Raw genomic sequence first — 20,371 nt, forward strand, 5'->3', positions numbered from 1 at the left:
ATTCGAACAAAAAATTGACATTTAATTCTGGGGTATGTTTGATTTTAATATTAATTAATATAACAATACATTTTTTATATTATGTGTTAAATTAGTAATAAATAGGGATTGATTTTCTATAATTATTTATTTAAACTTTAATGTTGTATTTTATAAAACCTGGTCAGGCTTATTTTACATAGTAAAGTTTATTCATTGTATGATGTATTGTAATATGATTATCTAGTTTTATATTTGTAATTCTGTAGGTATTTGATAATATTCGCTAATCGCTTGGCGTGTTGTTTGTAATTCGTTTTGTCTATGGATGTTATTTTAGTTGTCTATGCTAATGTAGTAGCTATGTAAGTAGGTAAATCTTGTTATGTAGATAAACGCACGCTCCTACCTCGTTCTACTGTCTTTACTTTTCAGTAAGATTTAAAGCATAGATTTGGATAAATGAACAGAGCATATTATCTAACTGCGTATACGAGCAGAATCTATCAGACAGAGAGCGGTCACGCGTTCAAGTCAAGTTCAAGTTCTGTGTTCGCATTCTGCGTTCGGGCGGTCAGTCACATAGGAGGAATTTTGAGGCGGTCAGAACGCCCCCCCTGTGTAAGTATCTCTGTATAACGTAATACAGCACAAAGAACGCAAAACTGATCGCTCGAACGCTTGACCGCGTGACCGCTCCTTGTCTGATAGGTCCCCTAAAGAGATGAAACGAGCGCGGTCATTTGCTCTCTCATTATTTCATCAGCACAGACCTACAAGACAGAGATAGGTGTTGGCCACACGATTACTTTTTCTCTTTCTAACGAGTCGTCAATTTCATGAGTGGAGCTCTGCCCATTTCTCTTAGTCTATGATTTAAACTGAATATATTTTTAGAGTTAATCATTCAAAATGATAGTTAATTTTACAGAATATAGTATAATTTTCAAACGGACAAGATTTGAAAAGGTATCACATTACGTTGAAATCCGCATGTTTCGTAGAGCCTTCCATTTTATATTTTTTCAAATAGTTTTGATTATATCGTTTCCTGTCTATTGCACGTTTACCTTATCTTGATAATTTAGGTATAATGTTGTTGAGTAGATGGTTGGGTCAGTTACTAAAAACTTTATTTAAATTATAAAGTCCTGTAATACCAATATTTGTATTTTTTACTAAACGATTGGTCGATTAATTTGTAAGTTCACACCATCTACTGTCCTATAGAGAGTCTTTTCAAATGTTGTCTAAATACTCATTTATAATACTCGTAGTTTAGATTATTATTGTTTCATCTTTATCACTACATTAAATGATTAAACAGAATTAGGTAGTTAATAATTCGTAATATTATGATTATAGATAGAGTTTAAAGAATGCAGACTATTATTTAGTTTTAAAAGAGACATAAGTTTGATGTCACTCACTTATTTTTTTTTTCTTATGGTCTCTTTTATGTGTAGAATAAATGTTTTTTTTAAACATCAATCTGAACACCACACCCTACCAATAAAAAAAATGTTTGTTCGTAATACATAATATTTAATTTTCAAATAATAATAATTATTTTAAAAATATTAGTCGGGTGTGGGAAGTTGGGCGCCATTACCTGTCTCTGTCTTAAAGTTTTTTTTTAATTTTCCAGAAGGCAACCCGATCACCGGCGACGGCTACAAGTCCATGAACGGCCAGATCAACATGGTGACGTCGATCAACGGCAACAGCAGCATCCTCCACAACAAAGTCCCCCCCGGCGGCTACTCCTCTGGACTCTGGTAGATCTAAGGCAACCCCGTAAAGTCACGTCTCCCGCGCATTTTTAGTCCACGAGCCATAGACAAATTACTTTGACAGGTGTCAATTCTATACTCTATGGATTGTAGATTTGACATCTGTCACTGTCTGTGGTTGTCTATGGATTTTATGTGCGCGGGAGGCGCGACTCGCACCCCGGCCAAAACACAACCGCCGTTCCTTTGCCGTTTGTACAGGCGATTCTAATTTCTAGTAGTCTTACATCCTTTCATTTGTATCTGATAGTGTTAAGTGGAGTTTGTAATTACCATAATATACTTATGCGAAATGTCTGTGTGAACAATTTTGTACGTAAATAAAATTGTAACGTTCCTTTTTGATACTTTGATATTGGATGTAAAATAGTTGATTGTACCATCTTATCAAAATACATCGAGTAGACAATGTCTGTTTTTGTAAATCCTTTAAGAATCGCATTTTAAATCTTGTATAAATTTTCCGTTCAAAATAGCGTATTATAGTGTATGAAAATAGAATTTGTATAGTCCATCAAGAAAGTGAAGAAATTAAAAAGTGGCAACATCGTAGTGTCATCCCTTTTTTCTTAGATTGATTTGAAAAGCATGACACTACGATGTTGCCACTTTTTAATTTCTTCACTTTCTTGACAGACTATAATTACTGTAAGACTTGAGTAGTAATGGCAAAATTTGCAATTTATATGCACAATCGGCAACAGCGTATTATCAAACTTCGGAGGGTATTTGTTGTTAAATCCTTAGCCTGTCCAATTACATTCGAATAAGAATAGCTTATAGATATTTTTGTAATAGAAATATTTCGGTAATTTTTAAATCGTAGCGGTTGGTAGCTCTGTCAAAATTCGAAATTCGAAAAACTGTCACTGAACGACGTTCTCTCTTGATCGAGGTTATAAATCTCTTGATACTTGATAGTATTATTAAAAATGTTAATTCACTAAATGCATGTAATGGTATGAATGAGGAGTGGGGATACGTATCAGCAATATACCAAAACGACTAGTGCCTTGATTGGTGTTGAAAAGAAAATTCTATGAGAATCAGTATGACTATAGGCGTTTGTGTTTGAGAGAATGATTATATATCTATATTTAGCGGTATAGAAATAGTAATCATGCGGCACTCTGGCTAATTGATAAAATTAACGTATCTTAATATATTCATAATAATATAAGTCTTAATATCGTTTGTTAAATCTTAATTTAAATAGATGGTTTATGGATTGCATTTATATTGTCTGTTTATACATTTTTAGTTTATTTTCTTATATCGTTTAGATTAACGTCGACTTATTTGAATGTTGGTAGATTATCTGTTAACAGGACCATAATAAAACATTTTACTTTTTGGACTTAGAATAGAGACGATGTTTATGCATGTAAAAAGTTAAAATGTTAAGAGTAAGTTAATTTTGCCGACTTATTGGCCTAACAATAACAATTATTATGTTAATAGGTAATAACCACTATTTCAAAATAAAGTTTTTTAAACAACTATCTTTTAATTATTTATGCAACTCCAAATCAACAAAAAATTAAATAAATAAATGAGGGTAGTCACAAGAAAAATCTTCAAATTAGTAAGTGGGTCAAAAAATTTAATGCAAACACCCACCAAACACCTCTTCATAAGTTATCCTGGTACTTCATAGTTTAAAACAAAGTGGCTACTCCTATTAATTAGTCAATTCACAAGAATTGAAACAAAATATTGGGGTAGTCACAAGAAAAATCTTAGAAGAAATCTGTACTTAAATAGTTAGGGAGGGGAAAAGGGGATTTCGCAACAAGCTCGAGCGTGTCAGATTAGCTTGCATGGGCTTCCGATATTATGTTTTTAGTTATTATGGCATAGAAATTAGATTTCTCACATGGTGGGTTAAAAAAAAAAGTTATTTTCGAATATTGAAATGTCATCGGATCTGTCCGTTTAATTATGATATAATATGTTTAGTATAAGTACCCCAAAGAAGCTTCCATATAAAGCCCGTCACAGACTTAGCTATAATATATATTAATATTTTTATAGCTAGGCGTATTACTAAGTATATATTTTCTATACTAATTTTCGCGTGACCGCACACTGAGCTATAATATATATTTCTGGTAGCTACTATAATATATATTATAGTACGGTATATATTCATATAATTTATATTATAGCTAAGCCTGTAGGGACATTTTGAAATATTATAAAGAAAATAAAACTTCATATTTTCCTAACTAAGCTAAAATCTAAATGATTCGGTCCTAATTGTTGCCTAAAATCTTGTTATAATTTACCTAAATAAGCAATTTTCCGAATAAATTTTCTTTTTCATAACTTTAAAATGGCTGTAGTTTCTGAACCCACCGCTAAAATAAAAAATGATCTTATTATTTTTTTATCAATTTTACGCGTTAAGCGGCACGACACGACGCGACACTTCACGTTCCATAGAATAGTTTGTAAAACGCCCAGTAGCGGAATCCCAAATCGAAAGTCCACAATCCACATATTTAGGAAATCGAATACGGGAAACGTGTGACCTGTGTATGCTGCTAGCCTAAAGCAGGCAAACACGCAAGGGTACACCCCGTGTACCTGACTGATAATTATGTCAGGCAAAGTGTAGGAAAAACCTTCACAGTTCTGTAACATACACGCTCCGGTTTACCGGACCAGTTGACCTGTTCAGGCAAACCTGTCAGGTTCACCCTTGCGTTTACGGCCTGCTAAAGGCTTGTATCGCGTCGAAGCCGCGCAGTGCGGTCTCGCCTTTTTTATTTCAACGTGGGTGACATTGACGGGAGCGCTGCTGGTAAAGGAGAATTGTCATACACATGTCAAAAATGACGTTTATGATAGAAGCGTTTAGTTCCTTTTCTCGCCACGTTCATATAAAGCCTTGTCGAACTGTACTGTGTAGTTCAATAATGACACTATCTCTCTTCCTAAGGGTGGATCCCTTAGCTGTTCAATATCATATAACCGTTAGCCGCCCTGACGAAATTCTTCTGGGGACTCAATTTGGAATGTGACCGGGCCATCGTTTATAATTGGACTTTATAATTAGAGTCTAGACGTTCCGCGCTGCTTTGCCCGCGTAAATTAGATATTTCACAGGTAAATTATGTAGCTAGGCTATCTAACACTGAAATAATTTTTCAAATCGGACCAGTAGTTCCTGAGATTAGCGCATTCAAACAAACAAACAAACTCTTTCGCTTTATAATATTGAGTATAGATTTGTCCGTATAGCCTGAATACGGCATCTGAAGGAACATATTTTAATGTTAGCACTGCACTACTAAAATTACGTAAGGCGAAAATTCGGGTTCGCACGTATACATTTTTATCCTCGAAAAAAGTACGGTTCCCACGCGATAAATGCAACTCTGCGCAACGGAGTGTAGGACATCAAGTATCAACTAGTTACTAGTAAATAATAAAAACGCCTACACATTACACATAGCAACACTGCTGCGGAAAGTACGCAATAAAACAACAGGCATGGTAATAAACACCATTAACATTCTTATACTGCGTTTCCAAGCTTGCCAAGGTTTGACCAGCGTCCACAAGCACAAGCGTGTAAAGAGAGTATCTGGCTTGGCTAGCGTGAGCTTGTGGACGCTTGTATCCGATCCGGTGTCGACTGTCGTGTCGGTTTTTGGACACAGATCAAAGGGCGCTTGCTTGGATGTACGAGGGCTGCTATTTATGTATCCGGAACTGGCCACTTACAAGAACAATATTTAAAAAGTAATTACAACATTTGAAAATAGAACTCTTTGGTTGAAGAATACATTTTGTTTCATGTGACTGTCAATTATTTTTCCATTGTGGCGTCATTTTGAAAATTGCGTGTCTTCATTTGCCATGGATTTAACGCGTGAACATTTTCGTGCAATGATTTACTACGATTTTCGGCGTGGGCTAAATCAACAACAGTGCTTTATTCAACTCACCGCAACTTTTGGAGATGAAGCACCATCAAAAACCACTGTTTATCACTGGTACAGTGAGTTTAATCGTGGGCGGTCTATGCTCACGGATGAAAATAAAGAAGGTCGCCCAAAAACAGCTGTTGTCCCACAAAATATAGATGCTGTGCGGGAACTAATAATGCGTGATCGTCATGTTACATATCGCGAGATAGAGGCGTCCTTAGGCATAAGTATGACGAGCATACATAAGATATTACACGAACATTTGGCTGTAAAAAAATATGTTCGCGTTGGATTCCGCACAACTTGACAATCGATCAAAAACGGGCTCGTGTCGATTGGTGCAAAAAAATGATAAAAAAATACAACCGTGGTACGTCAAAGCCGTTTATAATATCTACACAGGTGATGAATCTTGGATCTATGCATATGACCCCGAAACTAAACAACAGTCAACGGTGTGGGTGTTCCAAGATGAGCCGAAACCAACAAAAGTTACTCGTGCAAAAAGTACTTTGAAGCAAATGGTCGCCTGTTTTTTTGGAATTAATGGACATGTGGCTACAGTGCCATTAGAGAATCGTAAAACGGTTAATTCTGAATGGTATACGTTACGACAGCTGCCCCCCCCCCCCATGTTGACGTCCCTACTAAGTATATTATCTAGTACTTTCATCCATAAAAATCCAAAATTAAGAAAACGAATTTTTGCCATTTGTTTGCAATACAATATTTCAATACAATATTACAATACAATATTCTTCTTATTATTTATAAGCACCTAGCTTATAAAAATCTGATTTGCCCCCCCTGGCCCAGAACCTGGGTTATTTGGCCCCACCGTGGGAGAGCCATGCTTCGACACGAATGGGCCGGCGCCCGGCTCGACCGGAGAAATACCACGTTCTCACAGAAAACCGGCGTGAAACAGCGCCTGCGCTGTGTTTCGCCGAGTGAGTGAGTTTACCGGAGGCCCAATCCACTACCCTATTCCCTTCCCTACCCTCTCCTATTCCCTTCCCTTCCCTTCCATCCCTACCCTCCTTTATTACCCTATTCCCTCTAAAAGGCCGGCAACGCACCTGCAGCTCTTCTGATGCTGCGAGTGTCCATGGGCGACGGAAGTTGCTTTCCATCTGGTGACCCGTTTGCTCGTTTGCCCCCTTATTTCATAAAAAAAAAACCTGGCCCAGAACCTGGATGGAGCTCATCTGGAGCTGTGCCATTTTGCAACTTGCAATGTGAATTGACCCCTAGGTTGACTTGACAACTTTTTTTTTGTAGTTTTACCAACAGCAGCTGTTGCTTGATAGGGTTTGTCTATTTTAAGATTAAGACACATTTTTGACAGTATTCTATTATTTCATCACCTTTTACTTTGGGTCGTAAATACTCTTGCGCTATTCAATTATTTTGTTGTAGAACTCTTGTGAATTCTCACCGCCCATCATCTTGTGAAAATCTGGTGTGTTGCCCTGTAAAATGTTATTATTTAATTAAATTTATAGTTAACGAGCTTTTGCCCACGGCTTCGCTCGAGTTAAGAAGTATTATTATATACAAACTTTCATCCCCTATTTGAACCCCTAGGGGTTGGAATTTATCAAAATCCTTTCTTAGCGGATGCCTACGTCATAACATCTACCTGCATGCCAAATTTCAGCCCGATCCGTCCAGTGGTTTGGGCTGTGCGTTGATGGATCACTATGTCAATCAGTCAGTCAGTCACCTTTGAGTTTTATATATTATATAGATTAGAAATAGGTATACCTACTTTATTAATCATATACATATGATTAATAAAGTAGAAGACTAGAAGTGTTGTTAATAATTCAAATTAATAATATATAAAAAAATTACTAACATACTACAATACATTATTACAGACAGCAAAGTTGCAATTTATAAATCTTTGCCTCTATAGATGCTGAAAATATATAATAGCAGATAATTTCCATAGTCAAATTAAAAAAAAGGATATCATTAAAGATTTCTCACTTCAATTTCTCTTTCTCACTCTGAATAATGAAATGAGTTTTATTTAGAGAAAGTGAGAGTTAAGTGGCAATGAGATGGATATGACTTCACTTCATTCTCTCTTCCTCTAAATAAAACTTATCGAGCTCTTATCCTAATTAATCCTTACTGATATTGTTAGGTGCTACAGTTCGAAGGATTTGAAGAGAAAGACCTACTGACTCTTATGAAGACTAAATTTTAATCACTACCACTAGGTCCAAAACACTAAGCACTATCACTGTCCTAGGTCGTAGCCAAGTCGTATCACACTTGAATCTTGATCACTTGTTTTCACCCCGAAGTCGCCTTGAAGATCGCTCAAAGTGAACTGATTCTTTGGCCCGCCTGACTGCGGCTATTTATATTATGGGTCGAGGCGAGTGCCAGAATATTCCAGAGAGTTCTTTTCTAGAAAATATCTGGCTCGCGTAAACATGGGTTGAGCGTTTCTAGAAAATACGCGCATGTAATCGTACACAGCTAACGCCATCTAGTATCGAGTAGGGGATTTATGTTGTCTGTGTTCCCCCGATAAGTTCTGCTGGCTGGCACTATGTGCCGCATCCGTAACACTATTATAAAGGTACCTCTTCACACTTTAACGGCTGAATAGATTTAGACGAAACTTGTTACAGAGATACCTTGAGAGAGAGAAAGAATATGAGTAACTAGAAAAATTTTATTCACCTTCCATGAGTTTTAATTATGTAGATAGTATATTGACTATCATCACCTCCAACTGTTTATCCATCACATTTAACTTGAATTTCTCATCGTCTTCATCATACTCGTAAACCTTCATATTCAATACTTCTTGAACTCTAAAATAATAATAATAATAATAAAGTGTACACAGAATAAACAATACAAAATCGTGCTCGGAAATTTTGAACAAAAAACCAAGATGGCGGCGGCTAGATATACCAGGCTCCATTCAAAAATGTAAACTGAGAAAGACTAGAAAAAGCCAAATCCACAAACTACCTAGGCCAATGCACTAGACTCTAGAGAAAACTGCTCACTTAATAATATCATACACCTATGTATGACCTATTCAAATTCAAATATTAATTCAAATTAAAAATTCAAATATACTTTATTCTTTATACAATAATATACAATAGTCTAAAAGCTAGGTAGCATACATCACGTCGTCTAATCCCATGCTAAGTAAAAACTTGTTTTATGGCAATCAGACAACGGATGCACGCCGAACACTATCCCCCTTACTAATAAACGTTGTATAAGCTTTGAATAGTTATACAGTGTTTTGTTTCTGTTGTAGGTTCCTGTCACACAAGTGACATTTTTAATTGGATTGAAGAAGACAAAACACTGTATAACTATTCAAAGCTTATACAGCGTTTATTAGTAAGGGGGTACATATTTGACTTCCTTCTTTATTATTTTTTTTAGCAGGACGTAAGTAACAAAAAAGTCCTCATAATTAAGGGTGTGTAATATAATAAAATTATGTCCCTTGTATTGAGTTTTCTGTGAAAATAGCAGTTTGAACAAAATTGGGCTTGGGTTAACGATTTGGGCAGCTTTTCTAATAACATTACAATGATTATATTATTCCATAATAATTTTATTAACAATATACATTAAAATACTTAAATAAAACACATCCCGTCAAGTGCTTTAATTAATCAGGCCCCATACAGTCACCGTTGACCGAGACACAATAGAAATTCTATTGTGTCTAGTTTTTCATGATCAACGGGATAAATACTTTCTACTAGTGAGTGTCAGCAACATCTCCATTACTCACTTTTGCTTCATTGTTTGTCTTCTTTTGTTTAACTTTTTCTTGCTGGACAGGTGACTCTAATTCTAGTGTAACCGGTCCATCGTTTTGTAACGTTACTTGCATGTAAGCACCAAAAACACCGTCTGTAAACAATATTCAGTTTTTTTAGAAACAAAATGTTATATTTTACTTTACCTAAGGATCGAAAAAAAAGAAAAAACTTAAGAGTTTATCTAAAGTCAGGAGAAAATATGAGCTTTGTCAGTTGTATACTTAAATATTTGCTCTTGAATGTAGAATATAATTTTCAATATTTTACCTTTTATCATATCTGGTTTGTATTGTTTTCTCATAAGTTCAATTAATTTATCATATAGTTCTTTTGATTTTTCCCCCGGCATCGCTTTGTGATAATCTGGATGGTTACCCTGAAAATTTTACTAATAAATACTGACCAGTTATATGAGATATTATAGTCTGCAACTTTGCATGTTTTACATCCCTAATTTAAATATTTATGTTCATTAATCTAAATAGTGTGGTTTATCAAAGTTTTTCTGGTGGTCTTGTTAAGGAAACCAAGTTGTTAGAAAATAAAAATAAGATTGTATTGATTAATACATACTTTCCATGTAGCATAGAGAGTGAATTGGCTAATACACAAAATCTCAAATTCTTTATCAACAATACTTTTCTTCCATTTTTTTTCATTATCTTCAAATAGTTTAATACTCAATAGCTTCTTTGCCCTGAAAAAAAATACAGGAGGATTATTTATAGCTCCTTACATTATAGGGATATTTAAATAATGCAAACAATATTTACTTTAGATACTTATAAATATAAATAACTACGAAATAATCTGCTTATGTTGGAGTATACAGTTATAAAACTATAGGTATAAAATGAGTGCATTTTCATATATTAAACCTACATGAATTCTACATCTTTCATAGTGTCATCTTGATTGATACCAATAAATACACATGCTCCTTGGCCGATGCTGCTGATTACTTCTCCATTTACTATAAAAAAAAAATTTTGGTAAGGATTAGGAAAGTTTAAAATGAAATACTTAACAAAACAATATGATATTTATATATATTTTTTGTAGGTAGGTAGGTCCTTAATCACAGGCCACTGCACAATAATTATATTCTTAAAACAAATTATGTAAATTTAAAGTTTTATCCAATAATCTATCATAAATCCATTAAAGCAAGCAGCCAAATTATTGCGTAGTATTTTATTTTTCAGCATACCTACTTACCGCTAACTCTAGCATTCATAGCACGCTGAATTAAGGCTTTCATTTTCTAGGATTCTCTTTATTCAAAATTATTTTAAATTATTCTTTTTAGAGCAAAAAATAACACGATTGTAAGTTCTCACGTTCTTACTTCTAACCATTCGGTTCTAACTTTTAATTCTAACTTTTTATGAATTAAGATACCTAAAATCTAACCTATCCTATTTTTCGTACGGTACCTACTAGGTAGGTATTTTGATTTTTGTTTAATGAAATGTCAGACGTCAGTGTCAACATGACATTAATTTTGTTCTTATTATGGCACTTCGGCTATTTAACCATGGCCAGTGTAGAGTATAATTATGGCGGGAAAACAATACGTCAGGTCTAAACTCTAAAGTCTAGCTCTACTGCTCTAGTCAAAGTCTAGGTAAAAGTATGGAGGGTAGATGGAGGAGAACTATCTTATATGGGGGATATTTAAAAAAGTGTCCAGCGGTACGCAGTAAATAACAGTTGAAAAATCCTCCAAGAGTGGCGCTAGCTGCAGCAAATCGTATGGAATGAATGTAGCCGTTGCGCGTTGGTGACAAAATGTAAATGGAAGTTAGCCGAATAGCCGAGTCACAGAATTACTGGGTTAATACCAATATATTTTGAAAAATATTTTTTTCTTATTTTAGGTAATCCTAAAATAGCTGAAATAAAAGCTGCTAAATTATTTAAAATTTACCCTGTTGCTACTGTAGCGCCACCCTAATTTAACGCATTTCAGCGGACACTTTTTACATAGATAGTTCTCCTCCATCTACATTCCATAGGTGAAAGTCAATATACAGTCAAAAAGTCAAGTCGGTCCGCGGTCGATTCAGTAAAGTGGTAGACGCTTTACTGAAACTTTTAATGGAGTTTTGGAGGGAATACAAAATAGCACGTTTCTCGATATTGCATCACTATCCTACACGTCTTGTGCACGATAACGAATATCTAATGGTTAATATCCTACCAATATTACACATTAAAAATCCAATTTACACAATTAAAAAAAAAAGGTTAAAGTTAAAGTTAAATTTACCTTAACTATACTTTAACCACTTTAACTCTAACCACGCCTCTGGTGCAACCCAACCTTAGTTCATTCAACTTTGTTGTACCGTTCCGTTCAAATGACAGAAAAGTGTGATAATTTTATAATTACTGTCGTGTCTCTGACTCTTTGTGTCTGGCGATTTCGCACCTCCGTTTTTAGGGTTCCGTACCCGGAGGGTAAGAACGGGACCCTATTAATAAGACTTCGTTGTCTGTCTGTCTCCAGGCTGTATCTCAAGAACCCCTATAGAAGATTTCACAAATTAATAAAAATATTATGTATTTCTGTTGTCTGTTACCGATATAACAACAAATACTAAAAACAAAATAACTTATTATACTTAGTCCAATAATTAATATACTTAGTAAGTTCACCTCGGAATTTGAGATACCCAGCTGTAAGTCTGTAAATATGTTATGTTTTTCTCTGGCTCTCAAACAAATCTGACCAATACTTCTTAATAAAATCGTAATAACTTCTTAAGGATCTGACTTAGAGTAAAGAAGCAAAGGATTTTTTTTAAGATGAAGACTTCCTCTATCTTTTAAAATAAAAAAGAACTAGTTTAATGCGCTATATTTTTTTACAAAAAGCCATTAATTAAAAAATACACAACATTTTTTCCTTAAATTTTGGTTTTTCAATGTTTAATTTTCGAAATTCATAATCGCCTGTGTAAGCGTAGTCCATAAGTTTAGCTATTAAATAAGACCTTTTTTTATATTGATATAATATTTACATGAGAAGTATTGGTCAGATTGTGTGTGTGTGTGTGTGTGAAAGCCAGATAAAAACTTAAATGGCTGCCATTTTACAACCGTGAGAGAAAGAAAAAATTTGAGAGCCAATTTATTGATAAAATATGCCATACATCACGACATTAAAGGATAGGACACCGGTGTCTCGACACATTGAATATGGCGCGTTTTCGACCGGAGGCACCGGTTAACCTGAAGTGATACTTTTGACCGCGCGCTCTCCGCCCTCTTTATCGGAAACGGTTCACCGTATAAAAAATGTTTTTGAACAAAATTTGTAGAGAATTATGTATTCTACATTATGGTAATAAATATAAATAGCAAAAAACCATAGGAAATTAAATATTTACAAAAAAGTGCAAAAAACCGATTTTTGTGACCTTTTGACCTTGAAATTCAATAGTTGCGTACACCCTACAATATGTAGGTTTTGGGACAACATTTAGGGTGTATTTACAGACTTACAGCTAGGTATCTCGAATTCCGAGGTTCATACCTAATTTAAGCCTAAGTTGACTGGACCAAATATAGCGTTTTCGGCATCTGGATTATGGAACTGCCCGGGCAGGGCAGGCAGGGTGGGCCGAACAGATACGAAAATTATAGCCGAAGTTTAACTACGTATTGCACTACAGGTCGACAAGGCGACGTGGCGAAAAAAGGAACTAACGCTGCTTTTTGCAATTTTTAGCTTGTCAATAATTAAGATACCTAATTATTAATTATAGTAATAAAAAAGATTGTTGTAAGAAACCTGTACTATTATAAGAAAGTTGGATTAAGAAAATACGTAGATTTAATTTATATTTTTTATTATCTTCAATAACACTTTTAATAACAATTAACAAAATATGACTGTTACAGATCATAATTGTATTGTTTTTAAGCAAGTAAATATCAACTTAGGGCGTTTGTGCACTACACGGAATTTTACCATCCGGCGCGGCGCGGCCGCGGCATCCCGATTTCCTACCTTATTTATATTATTGCAAACGTGGAAGTTATGAACGCCGGACGGTAAAATTCCGTGTAGTGCACAAACGCCCTTACGGTAGCACATTCTGAATGACCCTCGGTAATTCCCGTTTTATGAATATAACATCGAAATACAATAGTAGGTATATAACGAAAATAACTCTCTCATCAAATAATAATATTAATGGCGACGAAAACTGTATTATCGACCCGAGTATGGCAACCAACTGAAAAGTACCTACGCCTTAGTATTAATTTTGTGGAAGCATTTTTATCGTTACTTTTGCATATTATTATTTCGATGTAATATAAAGTTTTCCGAGAGACATTAGCAAGTAGCAACAACGTTGTGCACTAAAATTATATTTATTAATACTGCTTAACTTAACTGACTATACCAGCCTACAACAATAATCACTTTAATAAATAGATTAAAATGTTCAAGTTCGAAGTAAGACTACAGATCAATTGCAAAATTAACTAAAAATCAATCTACTTCAAGGCTCTGCGGGGCTAAAATGGTCACATTTAGCAATTCCTCTCAATCAATTCAGCAAATGAATTGACATAGATCAAGATAGATACCGCTTGTCCCTCCATTTGTATGAAAACGAGCGTGCCACTTTTTTGAGCGTGAAAGATGAGCATTGCTCATCGTTTGGGAACGCGATATAGCACGTGAAGTACATACAATATATGCGGTATCTATATCTTGATCTAAGTCTGTGTCACAAATGCTTATGAAAATAATTATTACACTTATCTGGGGGCACGACAGAGCCCCAGCCAAGTTGCAAGTAATCTGTATTTAATATAAAATATTTCCTGAATTTTAAAAAAATACCCGTAAAAAGCTTACCATTTTTTATTTACAATAACTGTTTATTGGGCATAAATAATGCGAAAATATAATAATATTATATTATGAGATCACTGAAGTCTTTATAAGTTCTTTAATTTAGAAAAATTTTGTAAAATATTATGGTTTGAATTTAAAAAAAGATATGTACATAATATTTTTTTTATAAATTGTCGTGCTTTAAGCTTAAAATGAAATGTCGTGTTATAGTTTAATGTTGTAAAGTTTGGTAGGATATAGTGAAAACGTAATATTATAACTAGACACTTAGGAAAAATCGGTACTTAAATGAACACAGTGTTTGGCAGATCTGTGCTTCCTATGTAAGAACTAAATGCCACTATCAAATCTAACTAAGCCTACTTGTTGAAGTATTTGACGTAACATTTAGCTAAGCTACGTATTTTACGCCCTTTCTGATAAAAATTTACGCAACTATTCAAGGTTAACTGTCCCTGCCCGTCTCCTGACTTTTCCAATGTGCCAGACAAGGACAAGTATAACTTTTATGGTTACGTATCTAAATATTTTTATTAGTAAGGGTGTTAGAAAATAATTTAATTGGCAATGGTGTGGGCTGTGGCCAACATATCATAACAAAATCTTCGCCTCAAATTTAATTACAGACTAAGGAGTATTATACATATTTTTAAAATTAGATTATAAGTTAAAAATCAGTGCTGCTGTTTTTTAAACACAGGAAAAAACAAACCAATGACAATAATATTATTAACATTGATTTAATTCGTGCCCCAGTAGCGATCCAGCCAAGTCTCTTTTCAAGTCCAACTTTTTTGAAAGTGACTTTTTCATACGAAACAATAATTGTTTGTTTTGACTTACGTCAGGATTTACGATTTATAGGTAATATCACAACCAAAATTTTACTAATTACGTGGTAAATATCATCGTTAGTATAAATCAGTCTCCCGATTATTCTCTTGTGGTCGACTCGTTCATCTCAGAGGAAATGTTCTACTAATCACCGGTTTTTTAGAGGTTCCTAACATGAGTTTATCTATTTAATAGCGTTAATATTTTGACGTTAGCTATCCAAAATCACTCAATAGATAAATTCCTGTAAAAAAAACTCAAAAACCGGCTACAAAACCATCAGTAAACCTCAAATTTGTTAACGATGACAATACCATTACAAAAATTCTACTCTCAATCAAGTCACATGCGTTGGAAAATAGTTCATGTCACATGAGTACGTAATGAGTAATGACTAATGACATATTATTATGTCATTTTTTATTGGCCTAATGACCAAAACAGAAAAACCAAAGTGTCATCGATCACGCGAAATATTTTCATAACGTCAATTAACTGATTGCATTATTATTTATTATCTACCAATCATAAACATGTTTTTAAAATTACAAATTTCCTGACACGGGATTTTTCAAAGTTCTACATAAATAACAGCCTCCTTTTAACAACCTTAAAAGTTAGTAATTAAATCTAGGATAACCACAACTTTTGAAATAAGACACAGCATTATATTTATTTCGCACAAGCATACCTACCTATTTCCACAAACAAAATAAATGAACAATAAAAAAGTTACAATATTATTAGGATAAACAACGACTACTTACAATTTAAACTGACTTTGGAGTAAGTAACAAAATTTGGGTCACGGCCGCACGGTAGTGAACCAGCCAAGTCAAGAATTTTTTACACAATTATTTTTTTGTTATCTATTTTCTTTTCGAAATATAATGTACCCAATATGAAATAATGTAAATTGTAACGTCCAATGCATGCTTCGGATCTGCTATTAACCTCGGACTCACTAGTAACCAATGTTTTAGTCAGCGCTGTTAACAACGTCCTACATACTTCTTACTCTCTTGCCCTCGAAGCAGAATGTAGAAACATAAATTATGATGTAACTTGTCACTCGTTAGAATATCACTGGGATTTAGATGTTGGGTTCCATTTTTATTGGAATCTCGTTAGTATTGGGCCGGTGAAGACGGATGTGTTCAACGTACCGTCTATGGTTCTCGGGGCTACTCATCACGGAGGCGACGAATTCTGACGTTTCCTTCTGTAGCGCGATGATCTTCTGCTGGATTATTCTGTTTTTGTGCATGAGCGCTATGGTTTTCCATGCTAGCTCGATGATGACCCGGTTTTGTGCTATTTTGTCGACCGCGGGCTTCGGGCACGGAACCGTTTGGGGCACCTCCACCGGAGTCGGAGTTGCCATCGTCTGGAGCCTTTGGACGCGCCTGGCTTCCCGAAGGCGTGTTATATTGGATCCTGCTAAAAGAAACAAAACAAACCATTAATATACATATTGCACTTAAATTTTCTAGGTAATCCAATGATGTTCGTTGCATTTCTTTTTTTACAACAACTTTTCATATCCGATGATAATCTCATTATAATATGAGTAGTACCGTTCAGACTTCAGAGGTTATCCATGACCTCAATAAAACAAGTACCATCCACTCAACTTTTTGAGTACAGAGTTCAGCTTCGTAAAAACATCTGCTGCAGATGTCCTACATCTGCTTATATTTTTTTTTAATTTTAAATAAGGTGAAAAAGTTGTGAATCAGAATCATTTCATTGTAAATGAAACGCTGAGCAAAGAGTTATCATGACGGACATTCTGTCTACTGTTCATGACGTGCATGACCAATATAATTCAATTTTTTTTGCGTCAGTATTTAGGTGGAAAACATTATACTCATACTCAAACTAATTTTTTTTTAATTCAGAATAAATTTTTACAAATATATGAAGAGTGTTTATAAATATTTCGATGACTCTGCTTATTGCTAATCCATTTTTTTTTCAGTTAACAGTTTTAACATACATGCATTAATATTTGAAATCTATTAAAATACATAATATCCATTTTATGAATTATAATAATACCTAATTATCTTATATATAAAAATGGATTTTCAAATGTGTTAGTCGCGCTAAAACTCGAAAACGGCTGAACGGATTGGGCTGATTTTAGTTTTAAAATATTCGTAGAAGTCCAGGGAAGGTTTTAAAGTGACACGAAGTTCACCGGGACAGCTAGTAAAAATATAAATTAAATTAACAAAGCCGGTAAGGCTTTGTTGATTTAATCGAAGGCAAAAATAGCTGAATATTTAATTTTGTCTGATAATAATATTATGTTCTAAATTAAAAATGAAACGGACCTAGGCAGAACTTTAGAGCTTTTAAAAATTGCGAACTTTATACATAATAAAGTTCGCAATTTTTAAAAGCTCTAGAGACTTATCAAATCTCAGATGGGTAAAAAAGACAAATTCTGATTTGGTAAAGCTTCAAAAGTAACGCAGTACATTATCTTAAAATAATATAGGAACGATGAGATTGCGGCAGGTCAGGCCTCAGGGTAACGCTAAACGCCGGTATAGTTAACATAAGTGAAATCAGTAACGAACCTCTCTTAATCTTCCTCATCCTTTTCTCACACATGTTTATATCGCACAGATTGACAACACAACAAACAAATTTCAACAATCAAATAACGATATGGAGCAGAGACGTGCGTTTCACTCGAGACTCGACGTAAGATTGTGGTGGAAACGAACCGGGCTCGAAAATCGAAGGTCCGGGCGACTCGTGCTGTCTCTTTGTAACGTGACTGAGTGAGATAGAATTAAATATTGTAAGTGCAGAAAAAAATTTGCCATAAAAGACAAAATTCAGATGTAACCAACGCGAACTCTGAAGTAAGAAAATTGGTGTAGCAGTAACAAAATATATTATCTAAGAATTTTATGGCAGTAAAACAGTTAAATTTCTACATTAGTGTCGTATATTTGTATCTTAAGAATAAAAAAAGTTACCTATAAAATTATTTTCAGTACCTATTTAAAAAACTGCTGCATAGGGATTATGCAAGTTATTCAATAAAAACAATATGTTTCTTTGTTATTTTTAATCCAAAGTAAACATTGAAAAATCTTGCAGTTACCTAATTGATATTAGAATCTGTAACTAAAACTAACGCATTTAGTTTGTTTATTTTTTATTTATTTATTAAGTACTACCTTGCCTAACTACCTACATCGTGTACATAATATTATAATATAACAAAACCTAAAATCACATGATTACAGTATTATATCTAATGCACATAACAACAACGGTGTACATAGCATTTCCATAAAAAGTGTTTTAGTTTTTACATTTAACTTAAAATTATTAATCATTCCTTAATAAATAAAGAAAGCGATATAGGTGAACTGTAAAAGCACGCTGTATGCTCGACTTACTGATTGAAGGATGTAATGTTAAGCTATTGACCACCGATTTCACTCCAAACAACAGCATTAGCAACAAACAATGTCACTTTTCTTATTGATATGTAAAAAAATATGTACCTTTATAATTTTCGTAATCCGTAATTGCCTTTGTTTGATAAATATTTTTTTAAATAAAATGTGTGGACCGCGAAGGTCATTTCATTTCTTAAAATGGACCCCGAGCGAAACTAATTGGTGACCCCTGCTCTAGAGCGTTATATTTATAACAAGGTTTTTATGAAACCGAGCATACGTGCAGCTTTAGTTACAACAGCATCAATCTGTTTGTTATAATCTACTGTCGATAGTCTTCAACCTGTTTTGAAGCAATGTCATCGATTTCATACACGGAAGGTATGGGTTTTGATTTGCGAGTATGTTTTATAAGACAACATTAGTAATTAACGTTAAGCACCATGCAGCTCGAGTCGCACCAGGATGTTATTTCATTTCGTCTAAGTCTTTTTTGGATTAAGACAACATGGATATTATGTTTTTGATAATTTTATAGATTTTCAGATCGTCTCCTTTTCAGTTTGTCACAAATTGTGACTCACAGTTTATATATAATCAAATAGTTTTGATGAGTCAAAAATCAAAAGTGCAGGAAATGCTTCGTTCAGTTCAGCTTTCTTCAAACTTGGCTTAGCACATTATCTTATGCCTAGAATCTTTGGTCCAAATATTTATTCTGTTTTACCTTGTACCTCGACTCTACCTACATTTATATTATTTACCCCATATTGAGGGTGAATTCTAGTGCTAGCAACACTGGCGCCTCCGAAGCGGTCGGCTTGGCACACCTCGCATGGTAAAACACGTGTGTATTGACAAATCACCAGGCACCGCTATCTGTGCCATCGAGCCACATAACATGGAGCGGGCACCTAATTTAATTAATATTTTATTGCATAGGGAGATCAACAGCTATGAAATGTGAAAAGTGTGAGGAAGGCTACTGTTTTCTTAATTTAAATTGACAAGGAAGCCAGTAAGCTCTGTGATGCCAAAGATCACAGTCTAATAATCGTAATTAATAGATCGCAACTTTCTTCTCTACCTATCATCGCATTCCTCCGTCTTTATTCGTCGTTTCTCGGAAGATCTTCTCCACGGTTAGTAGCTCAATGTCGAGCACGTTACAGTGACGTACAGACGCGATCTGTGAATCACATAATATTGTATAGTCTGTGCGTATAGTCTGCATATGCAACATGCAATTTACTTGGATGTATGCAAACATTCACACAATGACAAACAACTCTAAATATTTGCAGCTTTTCCTCAAAATATCCATACTTACTTTATGTATATTTTCTTATTATTTTAGGCCATAGCACTTTATTCATTTAAAACTAAAATAGAATGCTAAAACGTATTTTGTAGCTATTAATTTTATAAACAAACGACGAAGAATCAAATGTTTATTTTGTTACGATCGTTTAACCCATCAAGCCCCATAAGCTCACCGGTGACCGAGACACAATAGAATAACAATATATTTCCAAGAATCCACAATCGAAGGATTAGATATTATTTGAGCAAAAATCTTATAAACCATCAATATTATGCTTATTAAAACTATTTTCAGTTACAAAAAATATAAATCGACCAAAAAATTAACTTCCACCATATTTTCACACAACTTTCGTTAATCACTGTCCAACTGTAT

General features: G+C 34.3%; 3 protein-coding genes across 13 annotated transcripts in view; 1 reads left to right on the forward strand and 2 right to left on the reverse strand.

The window, feature by feature from the left end:
- Positions 1-2,181, forward strand: part of LOC121735778 (microtubule-associated protein Jupiter) — a 181,110-nt gene extending 178,929 nt beyond the window's left edge. For all 10 annotated transcript variants that reach the window (XM_042126701.1, XM_042126703.1, XM_042126702.1 and 7 more), the window contains one exon: positions 1,628-2,181. In XM_042126701.1, coding sequence (XP_041982635.1) covers positions 1,628-1,761 — 134 coding nt within the window. In that variant the 3' untranslated portion in view covers positions 1,762-2,181. The remainder of the gene's footprint in view (positions 1-1,627) is intronic.
- Positions 2,182-7,071: 4,890 nt separating this feature from the next.
- LOC121735779 (D-aminoacyl-tRNA deacylase) lies at positions 7,072-10,967 on the reverse strand. Of its 2 annotated transcripts, XM_042126712.1 has the most exons (7): positions 10,750-10,967; positions 10,414-10,504; positions 10,105-10,228; positions 9,799-9,907; positions 9,501-9,622; positions 8,414-8,547; positions 7,072-7,182 (listed from the first exon to the last, which is right to left on the reverse strand). In XM_042126712.1, exons 1-6 carry the CDS (start codon positions 10,790-10,792, stop codon positions 8,509-8,511), a joined length of 528 nt encoding a protein of 175 aa, XP_041982646.1. In that variant the 5' UTR covers positions 10,793-10,967; the 3' UTR covers positions 7,072-7,182; positions 8,414-8,508. The 2 variants fall into 2 exon arrangements, with proteins under 2 accessions (XP_041982646.1, XP_041982647.1); XM_042126713.1 differs by lacking the exons at positions 7,072-7,182; positions 8,414-8,547 and adding an exon at positions 9,351-9,374 and having other exon boundaries at positions 9,456-9,622.
- A 3,225-nt stretch (positions 10,968-14,192) lies between these two features.
- Positions 14,193-18,006, reverse strand: LOC121735780. The gene is made up of 2 exons (XM_042126714.1): positions 17,833-18,006; positions 14,193-16,684 (listed from the first exon to the last, which is right to left on the reverse strand). The coding sequence occupies exons 1-2, from the start codon at positions 17,864-17,866 to the stop codon at positions 16,338-16,340; spliced, it is 381 nt and encodes a 126-aa protein (XP_041982648.1). The 5' UTR covers positions 17,867-18,006; the 3' UTR covers positions 14,193-16,337.
- Positions 18,007-20,371: the final 2,365 nt, after the last annotated feature.

Source organism: Aricia agestis, chromosome 18, assembly GCF_905147365.1.
Source record: "Aricia agestis chromosome 18, ilAriAges1.1, whole genome shotgun sequence".
Classification (NCBI taxonomy): Eukaryota; Metazoa; Arthropoda; class Insecta; order Lepidoptera; family Lycaenidae; genus Aricia; species Aricia agestis.

What these genes read in the sequence shown, in the direction of transcription:
- LOC121735779 (XM_042126712.1), bottom strand. Translation starts at nt 10,792, where the DNA reads ATGAAAGCCTTAATTCAGCGTGCTATGAATGCTAGAGTTAGCG. An exon ending in CTCTCTATGCTACATGGAAA is followed by an intron (nt 9,908 to 10,104) that starts GTATGTATTAAT and finishes TAAAATTTTCAG; the next exon opens with GGTAACCATCCAGATTATCA. An exon ending in CAAACCAGATATGATAAAAG is followed by an intron (nt 9,623 to 9,798) that starts GTAAAATATTGA and finishes TATTGTTTACAG; the next exon opens with ACGGTGTTTTTGGTGCTTAC.
- LOC121735780 (XM_042126714.1), bottom strand. Translation starts at nt 17,866, where the DNA reads ATGTGTGAGAAAAGGATGAGGAAGATTAAGAGAG. An exon ending in GATGAGGAAGATTAAGAGAG is followed by an intron (nt 16,685 to 17,832) that starts GTTCGTTACTGA and finishes TGTTTCTTTTAG; the next exon opens with CAGGATCCAATATAACACGC.